Source organism: Microcaecilia unicolor, chromosome 7, assembly GCF_901765095.1.
Source record: "Microcaecilia unicolor chromosome 7, aMicUni1.1, whole genome shotgun sequence".
Taxonomy (NCBI): domain Eukaryota; kingdom Metazoa; phylum Chordata; class Amphibia; order Gymnophiona; family Siphonopidae; genus Microcaecilia; species Microcaecilia unicolor.
This window is the reverse complement of record NC_044037.1, coordinates 16,298,224-16,320,856: the sequence shown is the minus strand read 5'-3', so window position 1 is coordinate 16,320,856 and position 22,633 is coordinate 16,298,224. Positions and strand designations below refer to the sequence as shown.

Sequence of the window (22,633 nt, the reverse complement as noted above, 5' to 3'; positions counted from 1 at the left end):
GGCACCAATTGTTCCCCCCCCCAACCACCACCCCACCCAGGCCCACCTGTGGCTACGCCACTGAAGGTGATACTCTCGGCCCAGCTTCAGAGGTCAGGTACATTACAAATATACATCTTACCTGAAACAAGAACCCAAAAGGGGAAAGGAAAAAAAGAAAGCAACACTTCAAGAAAAACACTTTCAGCTTTACAAGTGGGGAAAGCATGCACAGCATGGCTCCTGGAATACTTTCCCACCCCTCCATGTGCATATTTATAACTGCGTGCCTTTGACTTAGAGAAAAGAGGGCAGATTTAATGGGGGTGGTTGGGGATGGATGCATAGTTGCGTGGGTAGCAGGATGGGGGGGGGGGTTGATGGTGGGGAGTACAGGACAGCTGTAAGGATACCAACTAGTTAGGAGCTGAATTCATGCCTGTATTGTCCTAGAGGTCTCTTACTGACCTTTCTGAAACCATAAAGTCACAAGTCATTGCCAGACAGCAGGGCTTAGGTTGGACCTTTCTATAGTTGTGACAAAGGACACGTGAGATTCAGCAGCTTCCCCCTGCTCCTCTGGACTTTCAGTTCAATCAAAACCAACACTGGATTCAGACACCAATAACTAGCAGCCATGGATTTTGACCCAGTGGTGTAGCTACAGGTGGGCCTATCTGTACTCATGCCCACCCAAAATTGTGGCTCTCTTTTTGTTTGGCTGGTGGGAATCCTCAAACCCCACCAGCTAAAGATTTCCTCCTTGTCAGGCAGCCAATGCTCTTCCAAATGGCAGCTGGCACCACACACCGGCCCCTCTGCACATGCTCAAGTTTTCACCAGGCGGAAGCACTGAGCATGTACGGACCATCAGCGGCGTCAGCTCTGTAGGAATATGTGAAAGACAAGTGCTGCATGCATTAACTGTCAACAATTCTATGAGCTATGATGTCATTGGATATAGTGTAATGTCTTGTGGGTGTGTCTGAGTCACTCTAGTTGCTCTGCAGTGTTGCCAGGTGGGCGGTTTTACCGCCCAATTGGGCGGTTTTCCGCGACCCGCCGCAGGAAATTTTTGCCCGCGGCGGGTTGCGGTTTTTTGGGCTGGTTTTTGTGCTTCGGGCGGTTTTTTTAGGTGGCTTTTTCGGCCGCGGTGGGCGGGGTTAGTGACGTTTTTGGGCGGGGTTAGTGACGTGGGAGGCGGGGTTAGTGACGTGGGAGGCGGGGTTAGTGACGTGAGAGGCGGGGTTAGAGACGTGGGAGGCGGGGTTAGTGACGGGGAAGGCGGGGCTGATGGCGGGGGCGGGGTTGATGACGGCGGGGGCGGGGGTGTCAGGGGCGGGGTTTGAGTTTGGGCGGGTTTTGGGCTGGATTTTGGGCTCCTTTAGGCTGGAAAAATATTTTCCACCTGGCAACCCTGTTGCTCTGAGAGTGAGTCTGTCTGTGTCAGCATAAGATGGTGTTAGCAATCTCTCTTCAAGCTGTATGATAACCAACTGACAGAATTTTTGTATTCAGTAGTTTTACCATGTCTACTGCAAGTATGATGTAAATAGTTATCTGAAGAAACTGTAAGTAAACATCATCTTTGTTTGGAAGTTAAAGAAGAGAGAGTAATTGAATCTTTTATTCAAGAGTCTGTGTGAGAGAGAGAGAGAGAGAGAGAGAAAAAAACAAAAAAAAAAAAACAATGGGAGTTAACACTTCTAAAGCTCTGCTGCGTATGGGCTAAATCTGCTGAAGTAAAAGTCTATTTTTTCATTTCTCCCCATCATATTGGGTTATGGGCCCAGACCACTAAAATAAAAAAAAGAAAACATTAAGAAATTTTTTTTTATCTCTCCACACACAAAAAAAAAAAAACAAGATGGCAGCTGCACCATTACTATGTTCTCTCAAAGTGCCCCAACTGAATGAATATAACTATATTCAGTGGGAGATGAGATTTAAATGTATTATTGAAGCAAAGAAGCTAAATATATGTTTGGATCAAGTAAGAAATGCTGACAATTTTGAAGAATGGAATACTGCAGACTGTTATGTCAGAAGTATGCTATATGAAGCTCTGACAGAGAAACAGGCAATATTGATTGATGGAACAGACACCTCAAAAGAAATATTGCAAAAATTGAAAACCATCTATGGTACTTCATATACAAAACAACAGCCTATATGGTTATCAGAAATAATTCAATTGAAGTTGAATGACAAGAAAAAATGTAATGATCATATAACACATTTAATGTCATTATTTAAGAAGCTAGAATTATCGGGTATACCTATCTGCGATGCTTTAAAGAGAGCTTTTATGTTTACATCTCTGTCTAAAAGTTTTGAAGTATTCAGGACAGTGAATGAAGCAATTGAAGGACAATCTTTTGAACAGGCTGTCTCTAAGCTTAGACAAGAATGTATTATAACAGAGGAGATCTGTTCACCAAGAGAGATTAACCAGAATGAAACATTTTTCTCAGCGATGCATAGTAGGAGGCGGAGCTATAATGAAAAAAGCCTGCCCAGAAACAAGCTGATTTGCTATTCATGTGGTAAAGAGGGACATGTATCAAAATACTGTAACAAGAAAAACCACACCCCTTCTAGCTCATTTAAGCCAGTGGAGAATAAGCATGGTCAAAGAAGAAATTATGACCATGACAACAGTAAGAATAAGAGCTGTATAATGACAGAAAAATCTTTTAATATAATGAAGAACACTTCAGATAAAAATAGTTGGATATTAGATTCTGGCAGCACAAAACATATAACCAATAATAAAGAATTTTTCACAGATATGAGACCAGAAGATGGTAGTCTTCACACAGCAAATGCTGGCTCAACAATGATCAAAGCAAAAGGAAATGGACATTTAAAATGTATAGTATCAGATGGAGTAAAAAAAACTCTTGTAAAAGATGTCTTATATGTTCCACGAGCAGTTTGTAATATGCTCAGTGTATCAGCATTAGACAAGAAAGGTTTTTCAATTCATTTTGAAAATAGTAAATGTACAATTTCTGATGGTAATGAAATTTATGCTGAAGGTTATATGAGTAACAATGTCTATAAGTTAAACATTACAGGTGAATCATCACATCTTATGAAAACAAAGAAGAATACAGAATGTAATCTTGAGACCTGGCATCGTCGAATGGGACACAGAGATCCAAAGGTGATCTTGGAGCTGCAAAGTAAGCAACTTGCAACAGGCATAAAAATAAGTGCCAGTAATGGTAAGATGGAAAATGCATAGATTGTATTACTCAAAAGGGGGTAAGACCCTCATTTCCATCATATAAAGGAAAAAGAAGTAGTAAAATACTGGACTTGATACATAGTGACTTATGTGGACCATTTAATATTCCATCACTAGGGAATAACAAATATGCATTAATATTTGTGGATGATTTCTCTAGATACTGTATGGCCTATCTATTAAAAGAAAAGAATCAAGTTGCTGATATGTTAAAGAAGTTTGTAGCCTTGGTAAGCAATAAATTTGATAAAAAACCAAAGATTCTACAGACTGACAACGGTGGTGAGTTTACTTCACATACCATACAAACATTTCTAGAACAAGAAGGTATTCAGCACATAAAGACAGTTGCATATACACCAGAACAAAATTCTGTAGCTGAAAGAAAGTTCAGATCGCTTGTAGAAATGACAAGATGTATGCTATCTGATAGTAATCTTCCAAAGAGATTATGGGGAGAAGCAATTCTCACAGCAGTATACCTACAGAACAGACTACCTACAAAAGGGACTGATCGCACCCCACATGAAATGTGGCATAGTAAAAAACCAAATCTGTCACATATAAGAATATTTGGAAGTACAGCATATGCTCATGTGCCGAAACAGAAGAGATATAAGCTGGATTCCACAACAGAAAAAGGAATTCTAGTGGGCTATGATTCAGGTCACAAAGGTTATAGAATTCTGAATCTAAACACTGGATTTGTTGGTGTAAAACACATCACATATTTTGATAAAAATAAAAAAATTGATAAAGACTGGAAAATTCCAAATGAACCTTATCATCCAGAATATGAAAAGAAACCAATAATCAATATCCCGGTGATTATAAACACTAACATACCAGAATTGTCTGATAATAATTTTTCTGATTCTAATGAGGAACAGGAAAATGAAATAGATACAGAAAGTGTTTATACTGAAGACAGTACCACTGATGAAGGGGAAATGATTGGAGATAGAATCTCGATCTCAGATGACATGGAGAGGTCAGATCAACAAAATGTCAGACGCTCATCCAGAGAAAATCGAGGTAATCCACCCCAAAGACTATCTTATTTAACAACTTCTGATGATGCACAAGAACCTTTAACTTGGGATGAAATTGATCAAATGTCTGAAAAAGAAGCAGAAGAATGGAAAAAAGCTGCACAAGATGAAATCGACGCGTTGCATAAAAACAAAACATGGAACTTAACTGAATTACCCCATGGCAAAAAAGCCATAGGATGCAAGTGGGTATTTAAGTCAGTGCTTTTTTTGTGCCGGTACGCAACGGTACGGCGTACCGGCACCTTTTTTTTGCTCCCCCCACCCCGTGACGGACGCAGTGCCAGCCCCCATTTCCGGCCGCTGCTGCTTCTCCTGTTGAGCAGCAGCGGCCGCTACACAAAGAAAAAGATTTAAAAAAAACCTTCAAACCTGGCTGAAACGCGGCACCCCGGCATTGTAGACAGCCATTAGGCATTGGCTGTTGCCCCGCAGCCGCTCCTCCTCTTGCCTCTACGTCACTGCGCTCCTCCGGGGTCTTCCTCCAGGGGCAGTGACGTAGAGGCAAGAGGAGGAGCGGCTGTGGGGCAACAGGCAATGCCTAATGGCTGTCTGCAGTGCCGGGGTGCCGCGTTTCAGCCAGGTTTCAATTTTTTTTAAAACTTTTTCTTTGTGTAGCGGCCGCTGCTGCTCAACAGGAGAAGCAGCAGCGACCGGAAATAGGGGCTGGTGCCGCATGCGTCGCGACTTCGCGCCGTTCGCGGGAAACTTGGCAGGGAGAGGGAAACCAACAGAGGGAAGGATTGGGGAGAGAGAAAAAGAGGGAATCCAACAGAGGGAAGGATTGGGGAGAGAGAGAAAGAGGGAAACCAACAGAGGGAAGGATTGGGGAGAAAGAGGGAAACCAACAGAGGGAAGGATTGTGGAGAGAGAGAAAGAGGGAAACCAACAGAGGGAAGGATTGGGGAGAGAGAGAAAGAGGGAAGGATTGGGGAGATAGAGAAAGAGGGAAACCAACAGAGGGAAGGATTGGGGAGAGAGAGAAAGAGGGAAGGATTGGGGAGATAGAGAAAGAGGGAAAACAACAGAGGGAAGGATTGGGGAGAGAGAGAAAGAGGGAAAACAACAGAGGGAAGGATTGGGGAGAGAGAAAAAGAGGGACAACAACAGAGGGAAGGATTGGGGAGAGAGAGAAAGAGGGAAAACAACAGAGGGAAGGATTGGGGGGAGAGAGAGAGGGAAAACAACAGAGGGAAGGATTGGGGAGAGAGAGGGGAAAACAGATGGAAGGATGGGGAGAGAGAGGGAAAACAGATGGAAGGATTGGGGAGAGAGAGGGAAAAACAGATGGAAGGATGGGGAGAGAGAGGGAAAACAGATGGAAGGATTGGGGAGAGAGGGGAAAACAGATGGAAGGATTGGGGAGAGAGGGGAAAACAGATGGAAGGATGGGGAGAGAGAGGGAAAAACACAGATGGAAGGATTGGGGAGAGAGGGAAAACAGATGGAAGGATGGGGAAAGAGAGAGGGAGGATTGGGGAGAGAGAGGGGAAAACAGATGGAAGGATGGGGAGAGAGAGGGAAAACAGATGGAAGGATTGGGGAGAGAGGGGAAAAACAGATGGAAGGATTGGGGAAAGAGAGAGGGAGGATTGGGGAGAGAGAGGGGAAAACAGATGGAAGGATGGGGAGAGAGAGGGAAAACAGATGGAAGGATTGGGGAGAGAGGGGAAAAACAGATGGAAGGATTGGGGAGAGAGGGAAAAACAGATGGAAGGATGGGGAGAGAGGGAAAAACACAGATGGAAGGATTGGGGAGAGAGGGAAAAACAGATGGAAGGATGGGGAAAGAGAGAGGGAAAACAGATGGAAGGATGGGGAAAGAGAGGGGGAAAACAGATGGAAGGATGGGGAGAGAGGGGGAAAAACAGATGGAAGGATGGGGAGAGAGAGGGAAAACGGAAAGATGGGGAGAGAAAGAGGGAAGACGCTGGATGGAAGAATGCAGAAAGAAATAGGGGAGAGAAAGCAGAGCTGCTGGATGGAAAAGGGGAATAGAGAAAGACTGGAGAATAAGAGGAAGGGCATGGGGAGAACAAGGGTGAGGAAAAGATGAAAAGCCACAGGTAGATGAAGGAAATTAAAGAATGGATAGTAAGAATGAATTAAATCTGGACAGAGAGAGCCTGAAAAATATTGAAGAAAGCAAAGAAAAAGGAGACAAAAATGACAAATGGCACAGAAGAGTTAAGCGAAAACAAAGGAAAGCAGAATCACAGACTGGGACCAATATGGAAAGAAAAACAGTCACCAGACAACAAAGGTAGAAAAAAAATCATTTTATTTTCATTTTAGTGTTTGTAATATGTCCAATTTGAGAATTTACATTGGCTGTCTTATTTTGCACTGGGTATACTGGAGCTGTAAGAGCTTACATTGATTATTTATAATGAAAAAAATCACGATATTTTTTTTCTCCTATAGTACTGTAATATTTTCAATGATGTCTGTTTATATGCGCCATGGCTGGTGTAGGGGGTGTGGTTAATGTGGGTGTGGCTATCATAGGGGTGGAGCCATATGTGGTGACCCCGCCCATAATGAGTACCGGCACCTTTTTTTCTACAAAAAAAGCACTGATTTAAGTTGAAAAGAAATGCACAAGGACAAGTAGAAAGATATAAAGCCAGACTGGTAGCAAAAGGTTATCTTCAAAAATATGGTGAAGATTATGATGAAGTATTTGCACCAGTAGTGAAACACATAACAATCAGAACTCTCCTAAGCATAGCTGCATCAAAGAAAATGCAAGTGAAACACATAGATGTTAAAACAGCATTTCTTCATGGAGATATATCTGAAGACTTGTATATGAAACAACCAGAAGGTTTCATAGATACAAATAACAGTCATTTAGTGTGTAAACTGAACAAAGGTTTATATGGTTTAAAGCAAAGTGCAAAATGCTGGAATGAGAAAATGCATGAAATGTTAACTGATTTAGATTTTAAGCAAGGAGAAGCAGATAAATGCTTGTATACTAGACAAAAGGAAGGTCATTGTGGGTACATTTTAGCATTTGTAGATGATTTGCTTATAGCAAGTGAAAGTGAAAAAGAGTATAAAGACATTGTAAAGTGTTTAAATCAGAATGTTGAAATAACTGAACTTGGAAATGTGTCATACTATTTAGGTATGAATATTGAAAAACAGAAAGATGGTTCTTATTTAATAAGTCAGAAACAAAAGATTAATGATCTTATTGAAAGTATGGGTATGCAGGAAGCACACTCAGTAGGTTCACCTATGACCACAGATTTTCAGAGGGATGAAACTGAAAGGGAACCATTACCAGATAACATTCTATACAGATCTGCAATAGGAAAACTTTTGTATCTAACTACCACTTACAGAGTTGATATAGCGAATGCTGTAGGAATTTTAAGTAGAAGAGTGAACAAGCCTACTAAGACTGACTGGACTGCTGTAAAAAGAGTGGTAAGATATTTGAAAGGTACAATTGACTGTAAATTGGTGATTCCGGTAAATAGTAATCAGAAATTGATTTGTTACTGTGATTCTGATTGGGCTGGAGATCATTCAGATTACAAATCCACAAGTGGGTATGTGTTTATGTATGGAAAAACATCTATTTCATGGGCAAGTCATAAACAAACCATTGTAAGTTTATCATCCACAGAAGCAGAATATGTTGCTGTGTCTGAAGCATGTCATGAACTAATGTGGATAGAAAAACTGTGTACAGATTTTGGTATAGAACAGCAGAGACCGATACAGATTTTTGAAGACAATCAAAGCTGTATAAGGTTGTCAATAAATGACAGGGTACAGTCTAGAACAAAACATATTGCAACAAAATTCCATAATGTCAGAGAATTGTCAAGGCAAGGAGTAATAAGTTTGCAATATAAACAAACTGACCAAATGATTGCTGATATCTTGACGAAACCGCTAGCTGTAAGAAATTTTGAAAATCTACGAGAAAAGCTAGGACTGTATGTATATAAATAAATATATAAGAATTGAATTGTTGGACAATAATGCATGTGAAGGGGTATGTAGGAATATGTGAAAGACAAGTGCTGCATGCATTAACTGTCAACAATTCTATGAGCTATGATGTCATTGGATATAGTGTAATGTCTTGTGGGTGTGTCCGACTCACTCTAGTTGCTCCGAGAGTGAGTCAGTCTGTGTCAGCATAAGATGGTGTTAGCAATCTCTCTTCAAGCTGTATGATAACCAACTGACAGAATTTTTGTATTCAGTAGTTTTACCATGTCTACTGCAAGTATGATGTAAATAGTTATCTGAAGAAACTGTAAGTAAACATCATCTTTGTTTGGAAGTTAAAGAAGAGAGAGTAATTGAATCTTTTATTCAAGAGTCTGTGTGAGAGAGAGAGAGAGAGAAAAACAAACAAACAAACAATGGGAGTTAACACTTCTAAAGCTCTGCTGCGTATGGGCTAAATCTGCTGAAGTAAAAGTCTATTTTTTCATTTCTCCCCATCAAGCTCAAGTCAAGTGCTACCACCTGCTGTTTGGAAGAGCACTGGCTGCCCGAGGAGGAGGAACTCTTCAGCTGGTGCAGTTTCGGGATCCCCCACCAGCTCAGGTATTTAATATTTTGTGTTTGAGGGTAGGGAAAGAGCAGAGTTGAGGGGGACCAGGAGGGGCTGAATTCCATGCCCATCCATTTTGGGCTCAGGCCCACCCAAAATTGGCTGTCTGGCTATGCCCCTGTTTCGACCTCTCTTAGTGTTATGAAGTTTTCCCTATTATCTACTATAATAAAACTCACCCTCAACGTTCTGAAGACAACGTTCTGAAGTCACTCAGTCACTCACTGAAGGGTTCATGGATTCATGGTGGTGAAGCCACAACACTAACCATGTCTCTCTGCCCCGCCCTCGCATGACGGACCAATCAGAAAAAACACCCTCAACATTCAGAAACGCAAAGGACCATCACAACACCGTTCCCAGGCAACACTAGGCAACGTAAGACGGACCAATCAGAGGAAACTACGTGACAATAAGGGAGGAGCATTCCCCAGCAGAATGGCTCATTATCTGTGCAGCACGGAGAGCACAGAACCACCGCAGGAACGAGAGAAGAATATTCCTGCTGTGGGTATGTGCAAAAATAGACTTGGGGGGGGGGGGGGGGGGAGAAATTTTTAAATGCCTAATGCCAGTACTGAAGAGTGCCAGAGGGCCTATAGCACAGACTATATTTGGGATCGCTTGACATGGAGTCAGAGGAGCCGGAAAACAACATGCCCGTCACCATCTGGGACGTGGGCGAACAGGACAAGCTGCGGCCCAGCTGGAAGGATTACCCGCGACCCAGCCAGCAGCAAACAGCGACCAAGGAAGGGGGAGGAGTACTCCTTCCCTGCCTAGGAATCGCTGGAGACTGGCTGCCAAACTAACGAAACAACCGCGTACCGACGCACCACCTCCATCATCAACAACCTGCACACACACCGCACCCTCACACACACACAAAATAACTCTGTGACACATACACACACACACACAAAAAAACCACATGCTAGCGCCCGTTTCATTGGTTTTGGAAACGGGCCTTTTTTACTAGTTACATATATGCCACACTGAATGGTTTCCAATCTTTAAACAAAATATAATATTAGAAAAAGGAAGCCTGAGTAAATACATAACACTTAACCAACTGACCTAATTTGATAATTATATTCAGCTAATTGAACTCAGCCAGGCTTGATTGCAACCAGCCATGTTGAATCTAAACCTCACTATATACTGGACATTATCATGACAATGAAATTAAAGCACAAATTGAATATTATTGTTATTGTTCTGTTTTTTTTTTTTTGGTCATTAATATAATTGTTGAAACTATCATGACAGTGATGTAGTCACCACAAAGCTTCTACAAGAACACTATGCCACAATCAAAGAAAATTCCAGAAAAGATGAGAAAGAAAAATGTTGTTGAAATACATCGGTCTGGAAAGGCTTACGAAGCCATTTCTAAAGCCCTGGGACTCAACTGAACCACAGTAAGAGCCATTATCTGCTAATGGAGAAATCTTGGACCAATGCTGAATCTTCCCAGGAGCGGCCTGCCTGCCAAAACTGCTCCAAGGGCACAGGGACAACTCACCCGAGAAGTAACAAAACATCCCAGAACATCGTCCAAAGAACTGCAGGACTCTCTCGCCTCAGCAAAGGCGTTTATGACTCCACAATAAGAGAGAGAGAGAGGGCAAAAATGGGATTAATGGGAGAGTAGAAAGGCAGAAACCGCTGACGTCCAAGAGTAACATCAGTGCTGGTCTCATATTTGCAAAAACACACCTGGACAGACGAGTCAAAAGTGGAACTCTTTGGACAGCACAGGTCCCATTGTCGGGCATTAAAAAAAATACAGCATTGCACAGCCAAACATGGTGGTGGTAGTGTGTTGGTGTGGGGAAGCTTCGCTGCCTCAGAACCTGGAAAACTTGCCATTATTGAAGGGACCATGAATTCTGCACTGTTCCAGAACATTCTTAAGGAGAACGTTCAGTCATCTGTCTGTGAACTGAAGCGTAACTGGGTTGTGAAGCAAAACAATGATCCAAAACACAAAAGCAGGAGTCTACATCTGAAGAGAAATAAAATTAAAGTTTTGGAACTGGCCTAGCTAAACTCCTGACTTGAACCCCCAGTGGCAGGACCTGAAACAAGCAGTCGGCGAATGAAAACCTACAAAACGTGCCTGAATGAAAGCAGTTCTACAAAGAAAAGGGGGCTGAGGTCAGTCTTTCACATTGCTGTTGAGGACTATCAAATTACAGGAACAGTTAGATTACAATTATTGGTACTAGAGTGGTGCAACCAGTTATTAAGTTTTGGTGGCAGTTACTGTTCACATGGGTGTTCCTTAAATAAATGAAGCAATAATTTAAAAACTGTGTTGTGTTGTTTATTCAGGTTCCCTTTGTCTGATATTATATTTTGTTTATTGGAATCCATTCAGTATGACATATATGCAGTAATAGGGGAATCAGGAGAGGAAAATCTTTCACACGTCACTGTTCGTCCTCGCTCAACTTCTTGAGGTCAGCCATTGCCATGTCAGTCTGCAGGCCTGGGACACATCAACAGGAGCACAAACCTGGTCACTAACAAGCTAATTTTATAACAGGGTGCCTGGGTTGGGAGGGTACATATAAGTACATAAGTATTGCCATACTGGGAAAGACCAAAGGTCCATCGAGCCCAGCATCCTGTTTCCAACAGTAGCCAATCCAGGTCACAAATACCCGGCAAGATCCCAAAAATGTACAAAACATTTTATACTGTTTATCCCAGAAATCGTGGATTTTCCCCAAGTCCATTTAATAATGGTCTATGGACTTTTCCTTTAGGAAGCCGTCCAAACTTTTTTAAAACTCTGCTAAGCTAACCGCCTTTACCACATTCTCTGGCAACGAATTCCAGAGTTCAATTACAAGTTGAGTGAAGAAACATTTTCTCCGATTCGTTTTAAATTTACTACATTGTAGCTTCATCGCATGCCCCCTAGTCCTAGTACTTTTGGAAAGCATGAACAGACGCTTCACATCTACCCGTTCAACTCCACTCATTATTTTATAGACCTCTATCATATCTCCCCTCAGCCGCCTTTTCTCCAAGCTGAAGAGCCCTAGCCGCTTTAGCCTTTCCTCATGGGGAAGTCGTCCCATCCCCTTTATCATTTCCGTCGCCCTTCTCTGCATCTTTTGTAATTCCACTATATCTTTTTTGAGATGCGGCGACCAGAAGTGGGCAAATATTTTACACAGACATATATGGCCATCTATGTGCATTTAAAAAGTGCTGCGGAAATGGAAGCTAAAATGATGCCCTGGACATTTTCGCATGCTCAGGAACAGGCACGAACATTTGTACGTATTTTATAAGATGCATAACTGGTCACGATTCCACCCACGCTCTGCCCCAAACCCATCCTTGAACATGCTCACGCTCATAAAATGTGCACTTGCTCCTGTTGTCATGCATATTTTTACAGAGCAGGGGGGTGTGGGAGATTTTTTACAAGCAGTATTTTACACGCATACAGTGTCAAACTCATAAAAATGCCTTTTATAAAAAATTATCCCATGAACATGCCTCAGCCCCTTGTACAACCGCAAACCCTTCCCCCGCAGTGTCCCCAGCCAGCCAAGGAACTGAACTCAGGTCCCTCTTCACAGCAGTGTATAACACCATCACTGACCCTTCAGGCCAGCCCAATGGTTTGCTTTCTTCCTACCTCCATGTTGTTGAGTACTTTGAGGAATGTGAAGGCCATTCCACCCCCGATGATCATCTCATTGACTTGATCTAACATGTTGCTGATCAACTGGATCTTGTCCTTGACTTTTGCCCTGGAAAAAAGAAAACCCACACTAAAACACAGCAAATGAAGTTCAAAGGGTTTCCTTATAACCTCAGAATGTAGAGCTCAATGTGAAAGATACCCCCCCACCCACAGCCTCCCAGTGCAGAACTCATTATGACAGACACTTGTGTACACTTCAGACTGGTTTAGGAAGGGGGAATCAGACATAAAAGCTTCTTCGATCATTAGGAGTTAAGCTGTGTAATGCAGACTATTGACATGGCCAAAAATGAAGGCAGGATCTAGAAGGCTACACTCCTATGCATGAAATGAAAGTCAGCTGGATCCAGGCAAGACTGCTTCTCTGGAAAGACGCCTTACTATAGATCTGTACTTAATTTGTTAAGCTGCTAAAAGGCTGATTCCAAAATGGAGCCATTCTTTCAGACAGCAGGGTGCAACACCCCAGCATGACATTAGGGTGCAGCACAGAACTGCGTGCCAGCAGCCACCCACCACTAACCCAGCTCTCTTTCTCCCCCCCGAGTGTTCCACAGCCTTGCTGGGTTCATCTGAGAAGGGAAGGTAGGCAAGTGTGCGTGTGACTTATCCTACTGTCCATCATCACTTTCTCTTTGGACAGGCCGCATGAGTCAACCACACACCAGGTAGGGATGTACAGAGAGGTCTGTGTGAGTGCGGCCACCCTTTACAGCCCCTTATGGAGCTGTGGTGGAAGAATCTGCTAAAGGAAGGAAGGAAGGATGGGTGACAGAGGGAAGGAAAGTACATGTGCCAAATGGTTTAAGATCTTTGATTCAATGAACAGCATGGGTAATGCCAAACATTTACACCAAGGATGTCGACAAAATCCAACATTTGAAATAAGAAGGGCTGAAACAACAGACATCAAAGTCAACATTAGAAATAAGAACACTGGAAAGTATCCACTTGGGATACAGTCAGGGACAGAAAAGAATTAAATGTAGGTTTCCCTGTGGAGTTTGAGGGAACCCGTGCCCCCTTGTTTGCCGATATCAAACATGGTGACTTGGCTGTCTGGTTGAGTATGGTTTTGCTTGTGATCCAGGAGATGGATACTCTGAGAGCATTCCCATTGGCTCTGATCGCCATGAGGTTGATGTGATGGTGGTCCAGAGTGAAGGAGGTAGGCTCCCCAGCCACTTCTGGTTGAGTCCGTTGTCTGCGTTAAGCAGGGCTGACGTTACTGAAATAGTCTGCCATTGGACAGTATGTTCCAATTCATCACCAAGTGCTTTGCATGATGAGGGCCTGATCAGGACTCTGTGAAACAGGACTGCATGTGTTGGTTCTACTGCTGATGCATGTGGAGTCTGGTGTGTGGGACCACGTTGACAGTTGCTTCCTGGGGCCCCATGTGTTGAAAAGGTGATCATATTTGTCTTCTGGGGCAGGCTGAGCAGATGATAACCCCACTCAATGAATCTCAACGATTGGGTTGGAATCAATTCTGACTTTTTGATACTGACGAGGAAGCACAACATCAGAAAGACTGTCCTAGTAGAATGGAGGTCTTGGTATCCTGATACAAGGGCTTTACAAGAAGACTGCTGATGTAGAAGATGACACATATCCCTTATTTGCCTAACACCTGTCACACATTTGGTGAATGCCTTCAATGTTGAGGAAAGGCCAAATGGGAGAATCTAGTATCGGTAATTAGAGTCAAAAATAGAGAACCACAAATATATTTTTTCTAAGACTGGTGGATTGATATGAGAATGAAAGTATCCTGTAAGTAAAAAAAATACCAAGCAAGCCGTTTGTTTGGATGAGTAGGTGGCGACAGTGGGGCGGCCAACTTCTTTGATGTCAAAGTAAGAGATGAGCCAAAGGATCTCTCTGTTGTGTACGACAGATAATGGGAGGAAGCAAGCTGGCTTAGCGGTGGGAGAGGCTGCCAATGCATGCTCAAAAGGACTTTCATCCTCAGCACGCGTACACTGCCGATTACCGCCCAGTTAGAACCACGTAGTAGGAAATATTTTCTACCGCACGTTCTGGACAAGAGTCAAAAATGGAATTATCGCCTGGGGCACGCGGTAGCCGTGCGGTAGTTCCAATTTGACGCACATAGGCGTGTCCTAAACTTTTTGGACTGGCTACTTGTGTGCATTTCTATCTGGGATAGAATGATCTAAACAAGGACATGAACTTCCAAAAGGGCTGATGCTAGAGTAACATCAGAAAATACTACCACCCTCTCTAGGGAGTAAAGAAAAGAACAGCCTGGCAGTAGAAATCGTGAAGACAGAATTCAGAAATGCATGGGGTCAGCACTGAAGGATTCTCCGTTTCTATGCCTGGTGCACACAGGGCAGGTCTCTTTTCTAGGTGCAGGTAATCCAAGCTCTGTCACATCAAAGGAGAGATGGATCTGCAAAGAATACAATACTTTGTAATAAGATAAAGTGTAAAGGACTCTTACCCTCCGAGAATGGCCAGGAAGGGCCGCTCTGGGCTCTCCAGAGCCTTGGCAAAATAATCCAGTTCCTTCTTCATCAGGAAGCCGGCAGCTCTCTGGGGAAGGTGGACGCCCACCATGGAACTGAGGGACACACACCAAGATTAGAAATTTGGACAGAACAGAAAAGTTTATTCAAAACCAGTTACCCTTCCATTAGGCTCCCAGTGAACAGAAAAAAACAGGAGGGAAAGTTGAGAAATGCAATGGGAATCTTTAATCAGTGTGTATCAGTTAAAAGCTAAAATCAGAAGCCCTAAATGCAAACATCCAAGCTTAATTACCTAGTTTATATTTTACACATTGCCTGCACACACTCAAAAGTTTCTTTTGCTATGCTTGGCAGCTTCTTCCTGCTCCGTTGAGCTTATGGTGTCATGAGCCTTCATTTGCAGTATGTGGCCTTCTCCGCATTTTACAACTTTCTCCAACTTAAACCAGCCACTGCAGTGAGTGTTCTTAAACAGAAGCCAGACACTAGGGTTCTTTCCATTTCCCTGCAATTACAGGACTTCAGTCCATCCACTAGGTCAGTCCTGGGAGCACACCTAGCCCAGGGGCATAGCCAGACTTCGGCGGGAGGGGGGGTCCGAGGTGAGGGGGCACATTTTAGCCCCCCCCCCCCCCGGCCATTTTCAACCCCCCCCCTCCCCGCCACCACCACCTTTGACCCTCCCCGGCGACAACCCTTTCAACCCCCTCTTCCCACCCCGGCCGCCAACCCCCCCCCCCCCCCCCGTCGGGTACCTTTGCTGGCGAGGGTCCCCAACCCCCGCCAGCCGGTCCTCTTCTCCGGCGCGGCCGCGTTGCTGATCTGCAAGGGCAGGCTTCTGTTTCTGTGAGTCTGATGTCCTGCACATATGTCAGACTCACAGAAACAGAAGCCTGCCCTTGCAGATCAGCAATGAGGCTGCGCCAGAGAAGAGGACTTCGGCTGGCGGGGGTTGGGGACCCACGCCAGCAAAGGTACCCGACAGCGGCAGGGGTGGATTGGCGGCGGGGGGGGATTGGTTGAAGGGGTTGGCGGCGGGGGGGGGGGGGGCAGGGCCAAATCTACGGGGTCCCATGCCCCGGTGGCCCCACGTAGCTACGCCCATGACCTAGCCAGTTAGGTTTTCAGGATATGCATGAGAAAGCTTGGTATGCAAATCTTTCTCATGTGTGTTCATTGCGGATACCCTGAAAACCCAACCAGATGGGTGTGTGCCCCAAGGACTGGGTTCAGAAACAATCCACTAGGTTATTACCATTGCACAATCACTGGGACTCCCACCTCCCCAAGAATCAAACCCAGGTCGAGTACACAAAACACATAACCCTGCCAATGTGCTAGCCCTGGCCCCTGTACGCTTAAGGCTGTATTCAGCAATTCACTCCATGCTGTACAATGCCAAGTGCTAAACCAGGGGCCACGTCACCATAAAGCCCAATTAAGAAATGTGACAAATCAGAAGGTGGCACTGAATAGGAGGTAGGAAGCAATTCCTAGCCTAACACTGCTCAATTATCACAAGCACACATGAAGAAGTATTTAATCAGGAGCAGATAAATGAGCCCTGCTGCACAGGCCTGGGATTTCTCAGCCAATAATGAGAGGTGCTGAAGCTACTTAAGTGTTGGACCAGGTACAGCTGTGCATGAAGGTCCCACCTGGGACGATTGCTCAGATTACAGCAGCTCTCTGGTGCAGCTCAGACACAGCTCACATTAGAGATGCAAACGTTTACAGGGAAACTGGTTATCATAGTCCAGAGTAATGCTGTCTGCTCCAATGGCTCCTTCTCTTGGAAATCCAGCCCCCCCCTTTACAGTTTCATGTACCTGTGAGCACGATGGGCTGTTCCGAAGGCATCGTTCACGTACACATCTCCCAGTTTGGAAAGGGATGCTCGGAAAGCATCCATGTGGGCAGCATCAGCCTTGATCTGAAACAGACAAGACAATTTTGCCTAGAAAGTAACAGTTCAACCTTCAGGGTTCAGAGGCAGCTGACAGCATCTATGTGGACACTGAGCGAGTCTAACATCTCTGTAGAAAAGACGGAAACCTTTCTATGTAAAACTTCTATGTTAAAAGCCTTACTATGTTAACATGTGGCTCCTCCATTTTGTACTCTTGGGCAGGGGCTTAGCTGCTGACGACCCTCTCGACCCCCCCCTCCCGCCACCAACCGCCGTCTGCTACCTTTGCTGACGGGGGACCCCAACCCCCGCCAGCCGAGGTCCTCTTCTTCTTTCGTTCTGTTTCTGAGTCTGATGTCTGACGTCAGACTCACAGAAACAGAACGAAGCCTTGCAGATCAGCCAGCAAGGTCCTCTTCTTCCGGCGCAAGGCTTCGTTCTGTTTCTGCGAGTCCGACGTCTTGCACGTACAACGTGCAGGACGTCAGACTCAGAACGAAGGAAGAAGAGGACCTCGGCTGGCGGTGGGGGGTTGGGGTCCCCCGCCAGCAAAGGCAGGCGACGGTGACGGAGGGTTGATGGCAGGAAGGGGTGGGGGGGTCAAAGTTGTTGTTGGTGGTGGTGGTGGCGGCGGGGGGGGGGGGGGAAATGTGCCCCCTCACCTCGGGCTCTGGACCCCTCTCCCGCCGCAGTCTGGCTACACCCCTGCTCCTGCGGGAATTCTGCACTATTGCACAACGCAGAATCTGTGCAAAATTCTCCATCTCTGTAGATTGTGCAGAATTCTGCCTTTCCCGCACAGAATTTTGAGCAGTCTGCCTTTGCAGGTACAGTGGCACAGATACTGGCAGCCGGAAAGTGACTCCTACCCTCCCTACACACTCACCGGTCCAGCATGAAGGAGAAGGAGCTGCAGTCGCAGATTCGGCTGCTTCCTCCTCTGCTGCGGCAGTTCCTCTAAGCCATGCGGATGTATGGAGGCCCATGCAAATCACAGGAATATTCGGGACCAGGAAATCAGAGGAGTGGAAAACAGTCTGATGTGTGGCTCTGCAGCTCCTCCTCCTATCATGCTGGACCGGTGAGTGAGGAGGGTGGGGTCTGAAAAAAAATATAGATGGGTGTGTGGGTGCAAGGAGGGGGGGCTGGAAAAAAGATGGAGTATGTTTGGGTGACTGAGAGAATAATAGGGAATTCTGCACACACAAAAAAAATTTCAAATAAAGAATTCTCAATTTTTGCACAGAATTTCCCTTGGAGTAATTTTGTATTCAAAGGAAGTTGGGGGGGGGGGGGGGGGAGGAAGACTTTAACAGGACCACAGTTTTTAAAAATTGTGTCTTAGTATTTCCTCATGCTCCCTTTAGCTGGTTTGGCTTATCAAACGCTATTGAAAGCTATGGTGTTCTGTGGGATGATTTGCAAGGGATTGCCAATACTCTTGCTTATCCTGGGGCAAGAGAAGTCCAGAAACCAGCAAATGCCATCTTACAGATTTTCACGCAATGACTGAGCACTGCAACAGCCTCTAATGGGCGGCAGGACAGGATCCCACTCTTCAACCGAAGTCCTGTTCCAGATATCTCCCTCCCCATCATTCTGCCAGACCCATGAAAATTACTTCCCACAGGCAGCACCAGGAATGTCAACCCAACCATGTAACCAAATCCCCATGTGCCAGCATACAAAAGCACAGTGCTGAGCCCTCCCCAGATGAGTCCCAACAATGGGAAAGCAACAAGCAGAAACAAATCTCGGCAGAAATGCAGCAGAACAGCAAAGATGACTCGGGAATAATCAGACGATGCGTCAGATGGTTTAACAGTTTATTGTAGGACAAACGAGACTTGACACAGCTGTGTTTCGGCCAACAAAGCCTGTATCAGGAGTCTCTTGGATTTTGTAAAATCATCCACTTTTGGAATGTTCTTTGTAGTAAGTGTGGAAAAACAACAAGCAAAGGGCCCTGCTCTGGGCCTGGCTCAGTCTCTCGGCAGCCCTGCACCAAGGCAACCACAAGCTCACACGAGCTACTGACCTCCGAGTAAAAGCAACAAGCAGAACAGCTCTTAATATAGGGATTTCAGCATGTGATAGTCGTATTGCCTTTAAGGTTTGCACCTTGGTTCATAGGATTGTTTACGGAGACGTTCCAGCATACATGTTAAATTTAATGGATTTACCACCTAGAAACAGTTCCAGTCCTTACCGATCCTATTTAAAAACTTACATTACCCAGATTGCTATGACCTAAGATACCAATCTACCTATGCATCCAGCTTCTCCTTCATTGGCACACAGCTATGGAATGCATTGCCCAAAGTCTTAAAATCAACTCAGAACCATCTAAATTTCAGGAAATTACTGAAGACATCCTTGTTCCAGAAGGCTTTTTTTAAAATTTTTTTTATTACATTTGTACCCCGCGCTTTCCCACTCATGGCAGGCTCAATGCGGCTTACATGGAGCAATGGAGGGTTAAGTGACTTGCCCAGAGTCACAAGGAGCTGCCTGTGCCTGAAGTGGGAATTGAACTCAGTTCCTCAGTTCCCCAGACCAAAGTCCACCACCCTAACCACTAGGCCACTCCTCCACTGTTGCAACTATTTGAGATTCTACATGGAATGTTGCCATCACCAATGTGACCGCGCTTCTGCTTCTCTGAGTCTGACGTCCTGCACGTACGTGCAGGACATCAGACTCACAGAAACAGAAGCCTGCGCAGCCTTCTACATGGAATGTTGCTAGTGGAATAGCAACATTCCATGTAGAATCTCCCATAGTAGCAACATTCCATGTAGAATCTCCAATAGTATCTATTTTATTTTTGTTACATTTGTACCCTGCGCTTTCCCACTCATGGCAGGCTCAATGTGGCTTACATGGGGCAATGGAGGGTTAAGTGACTTGCTCAGAGTCACAAGGAGCTGTCTGTGCCTGAAGTGGGAATCCAACTCAGTTCCTCAGGACCAAAGTCCACCACCCTAACCACTAGGCCACTCCTCCACTGTTGCTACTATTTGAGATTCTACATGGAATGTTGCTATTCCACTAGCAACATTCCATGTAGAAGTCGGCCCTTGCAGATCACCATGTGGCCGCGCAGGCTTCTGCTTCTGTGAGTCTGACGTCCTGCACGTACGTGCAGGACGTCAGACTCACAGAAACAGAAGCCTGCGCAGCCTTCTACATGGAATGTTGCTAGTGGAATAGCAACATTCCATGTAGAATCTCCAATAGTATCTATTTTATTTTTGTTACATTTGTACCCCATGCTTTCCCACTCATGGCAGGCTCAATGCGGCTTACATGGGGCAATGGAGGGTTAAGTGACTTGCCCAGAGTCACAAGGAGCTGCCTGTGCCGGGAATTGAACTCAGTTATCCTCCAGACTCAACTTGTTACTGCTTTTTTTGTCACAGCAAAATTTTTGGACCATATTGATCTTTTATTATCTTTGTTGTTTTATACGATAACTATACAATCACTACCTTACTTTACATTGTTTAACTGTATTTTACTGAACTGTAGTCTGCCCTACGGTATTGTGTAAGCCACACTGAGCCTGCGACTAGTGGGAAAATGTGGGGTATAAATGTGTTAAATAAATAGCCTTTCCTGTGCCCAAGTTTAAATTCTTCTAAAGCTTGCTTGATGAAACTATGAATCAAAACAGAGAGAAAGGAAGAAGAGAATCGTTCTAATCAGAACAATCCCGTAGGCTAATGCTGTTAAATTCAGTTGTGGGCTTAGTAGTTCTCCTGCTCTTATGTTTATAGCATTTCTTATTTTGAATTTTAGCATTGTGTTTTGCCTCACTTAATAGTGGACTAAATAAATGAAAGTAGTTACCTAGAGGAGGTTAAACCTCCCAGATTTATATTTCTTTTTCAGTTTTTTGTAAAATTCAGTTACTGCTTTTGCAGTCACGTTATGTGATCGTAAAATTAGAAAATTATGAAGAATTTAAAAAAAAAAAGAGAAAGGAGTCCTAAGATATTCCTGGGGTGAAGAGGGAGTGGATTGGCAGTTTTGCATATAAATTTATGCATATGCACCGATTCTTACTAGCAGGGGCGTAGCCAGACTTCATTTTAGCCCCCCCCCCCCCCGCCACCGCAACCCTCTCGATCCCCCCTTCCCGCCGCCAGCCCTCTCCCGCTGCGTATCTTTGCTGGTGGGGGACCCCAACCCCCGTCAGCCGAAGTTCTCTTCTCGGCTGCGCGGCATTTCCGAATGATCTGACCAAGTTTGAATCTGTTTCTGTGCAGGACGTCAGACGCACGCACAGAAACTTGATCAGATCATTCAGCAAGCAACGCCGCGCGGCCGAGAAGAGGACTTTGGCTGGCGGGGGTTGGGGTCCCCAGCCAGCAAAGGTACGTGACAGCGGCGGGTGAGGGTTGGCGGCGGGAAGGGGGGGGGGGTCAAGAGGGTCACGGCAGGGGGGGTCCGGGGCCAAATCTACGGGGGCCCATGCCCCCGTGGCCCCATGATAGCTACGCCACTGCTTACTAGCACATTTGTGTTCAGTTACAGCCGCCAACTTTCTCTGGGGCAATTTTATAACGGCGTATAAGCAAATTCGCTGTATTTATAAAACAGGTGCAACATATGCGGTTTTTGTGCCCTGTTATGAAGATTACCCCTCACACTGCTGAATCCCAACCAATATGGCGAAGAATGTTCTTTCAAACTAAGTGGCTGGATATATACCCGCCCCCCCCCCACCCCCCACCAATCGTCATCCTAGAAGGAAATTAAAACTAGCATCTGGCAGAATCTCTGATGTGCTTGTGCTGGCCTAACCACATCCGAATGCTACGGCAACTACAAACACACGGATCGGAGCACAATCGGCCAATCGGCCACAAGCCAAGGCAGCAAGAATTAATAAAGTTGCAACTACTTGTGTTTATCTTTAAAGAGCTATTTCACTTAAACATACAGAAATAAAGGTCTGTGGAGGAAAGTCTACCACTGGAAAACGTAATCCCAGCGTTGCAGGTTCAAGGTTATCTGCAGTGAGTCTGTATCTTTACAAGGACCCTAGTAACCTCAGCTTTTGGCTGGGCTAACAAGAGATGATATTACAGTATAACTAAGGTCAGAGGCGCAAATGCTGCCAGTCCATTACTGTAAGCTGATGGCAGGCTTGCGTACGCCAAGTACAGCACAGATGCTTAAAACGGTTCCAGGTTTCTGCAAGCCCTTACCGGGAACTCCTCAGCTTTATTTCCCTCTTCACCAGTGAAACGCTAGGGAATCTTATCTGGCATCATCTCCTTTCCAACCTTCCAGTGAGAGGCTGGACATGTGATATGCTCTGGCACACTGCCACGTTCCTTTGCAAAATTACAGGGATCACAGCCAGCAAGCTGGAGAATCCAGACGCAAAGATGTTAATGCAGATGGTACTGTGAAAGCAAGGGCTGCCCAGCCCTCCAGCACCATGCAGCTAAGGGTTCATTCCCACCCCTCACAAACACCAGAGCAGAGTGACCTGGGATCAGAGTGTCTCATGTCTTTCTTGTAAAGGTCATTTGACTTCATGTCAGCATTCTGAAAAGTAGTCTGAAGGCTGGAGATAGGCTGGGGTCAGCCCTGCTAAGAAAAGAACTTCCCTG

At 45.0% G+C, this 22,633-nt stretch overlaps 1 protein-coding gene across 1 annotated transcript in view; it reads right to left on the bottom strand.

Moving 5' to 3' along the window:
• The window catches only part of LOC115474083 (phosphoglycerate kinase), a 57,905-nt gene that overhangs the window by 15,688 nt on the left and 19,584 nt on the right, over positions 1-22,633 (bottom strand). Inside the window, exons 5-7 of the mRNA XM_030209402.1 lie at positions 16,927-17,030; positions 15,070-15,189; positions 12,531-12,645 (exon numbers count right to left, since the gene is read on the bottom strand). Of these exons, the coding sequence (XP_030065262.1) occupies positions 12,531-12,645; positions 15,070-15,189; positions 16,927-17,030 (339 nt within the window). The remainder of the gene's footprint in view (positions 1-12,530; positions 12,646-15,069; positions 15,190-16,926; positions 17,031-22,633) is intronic.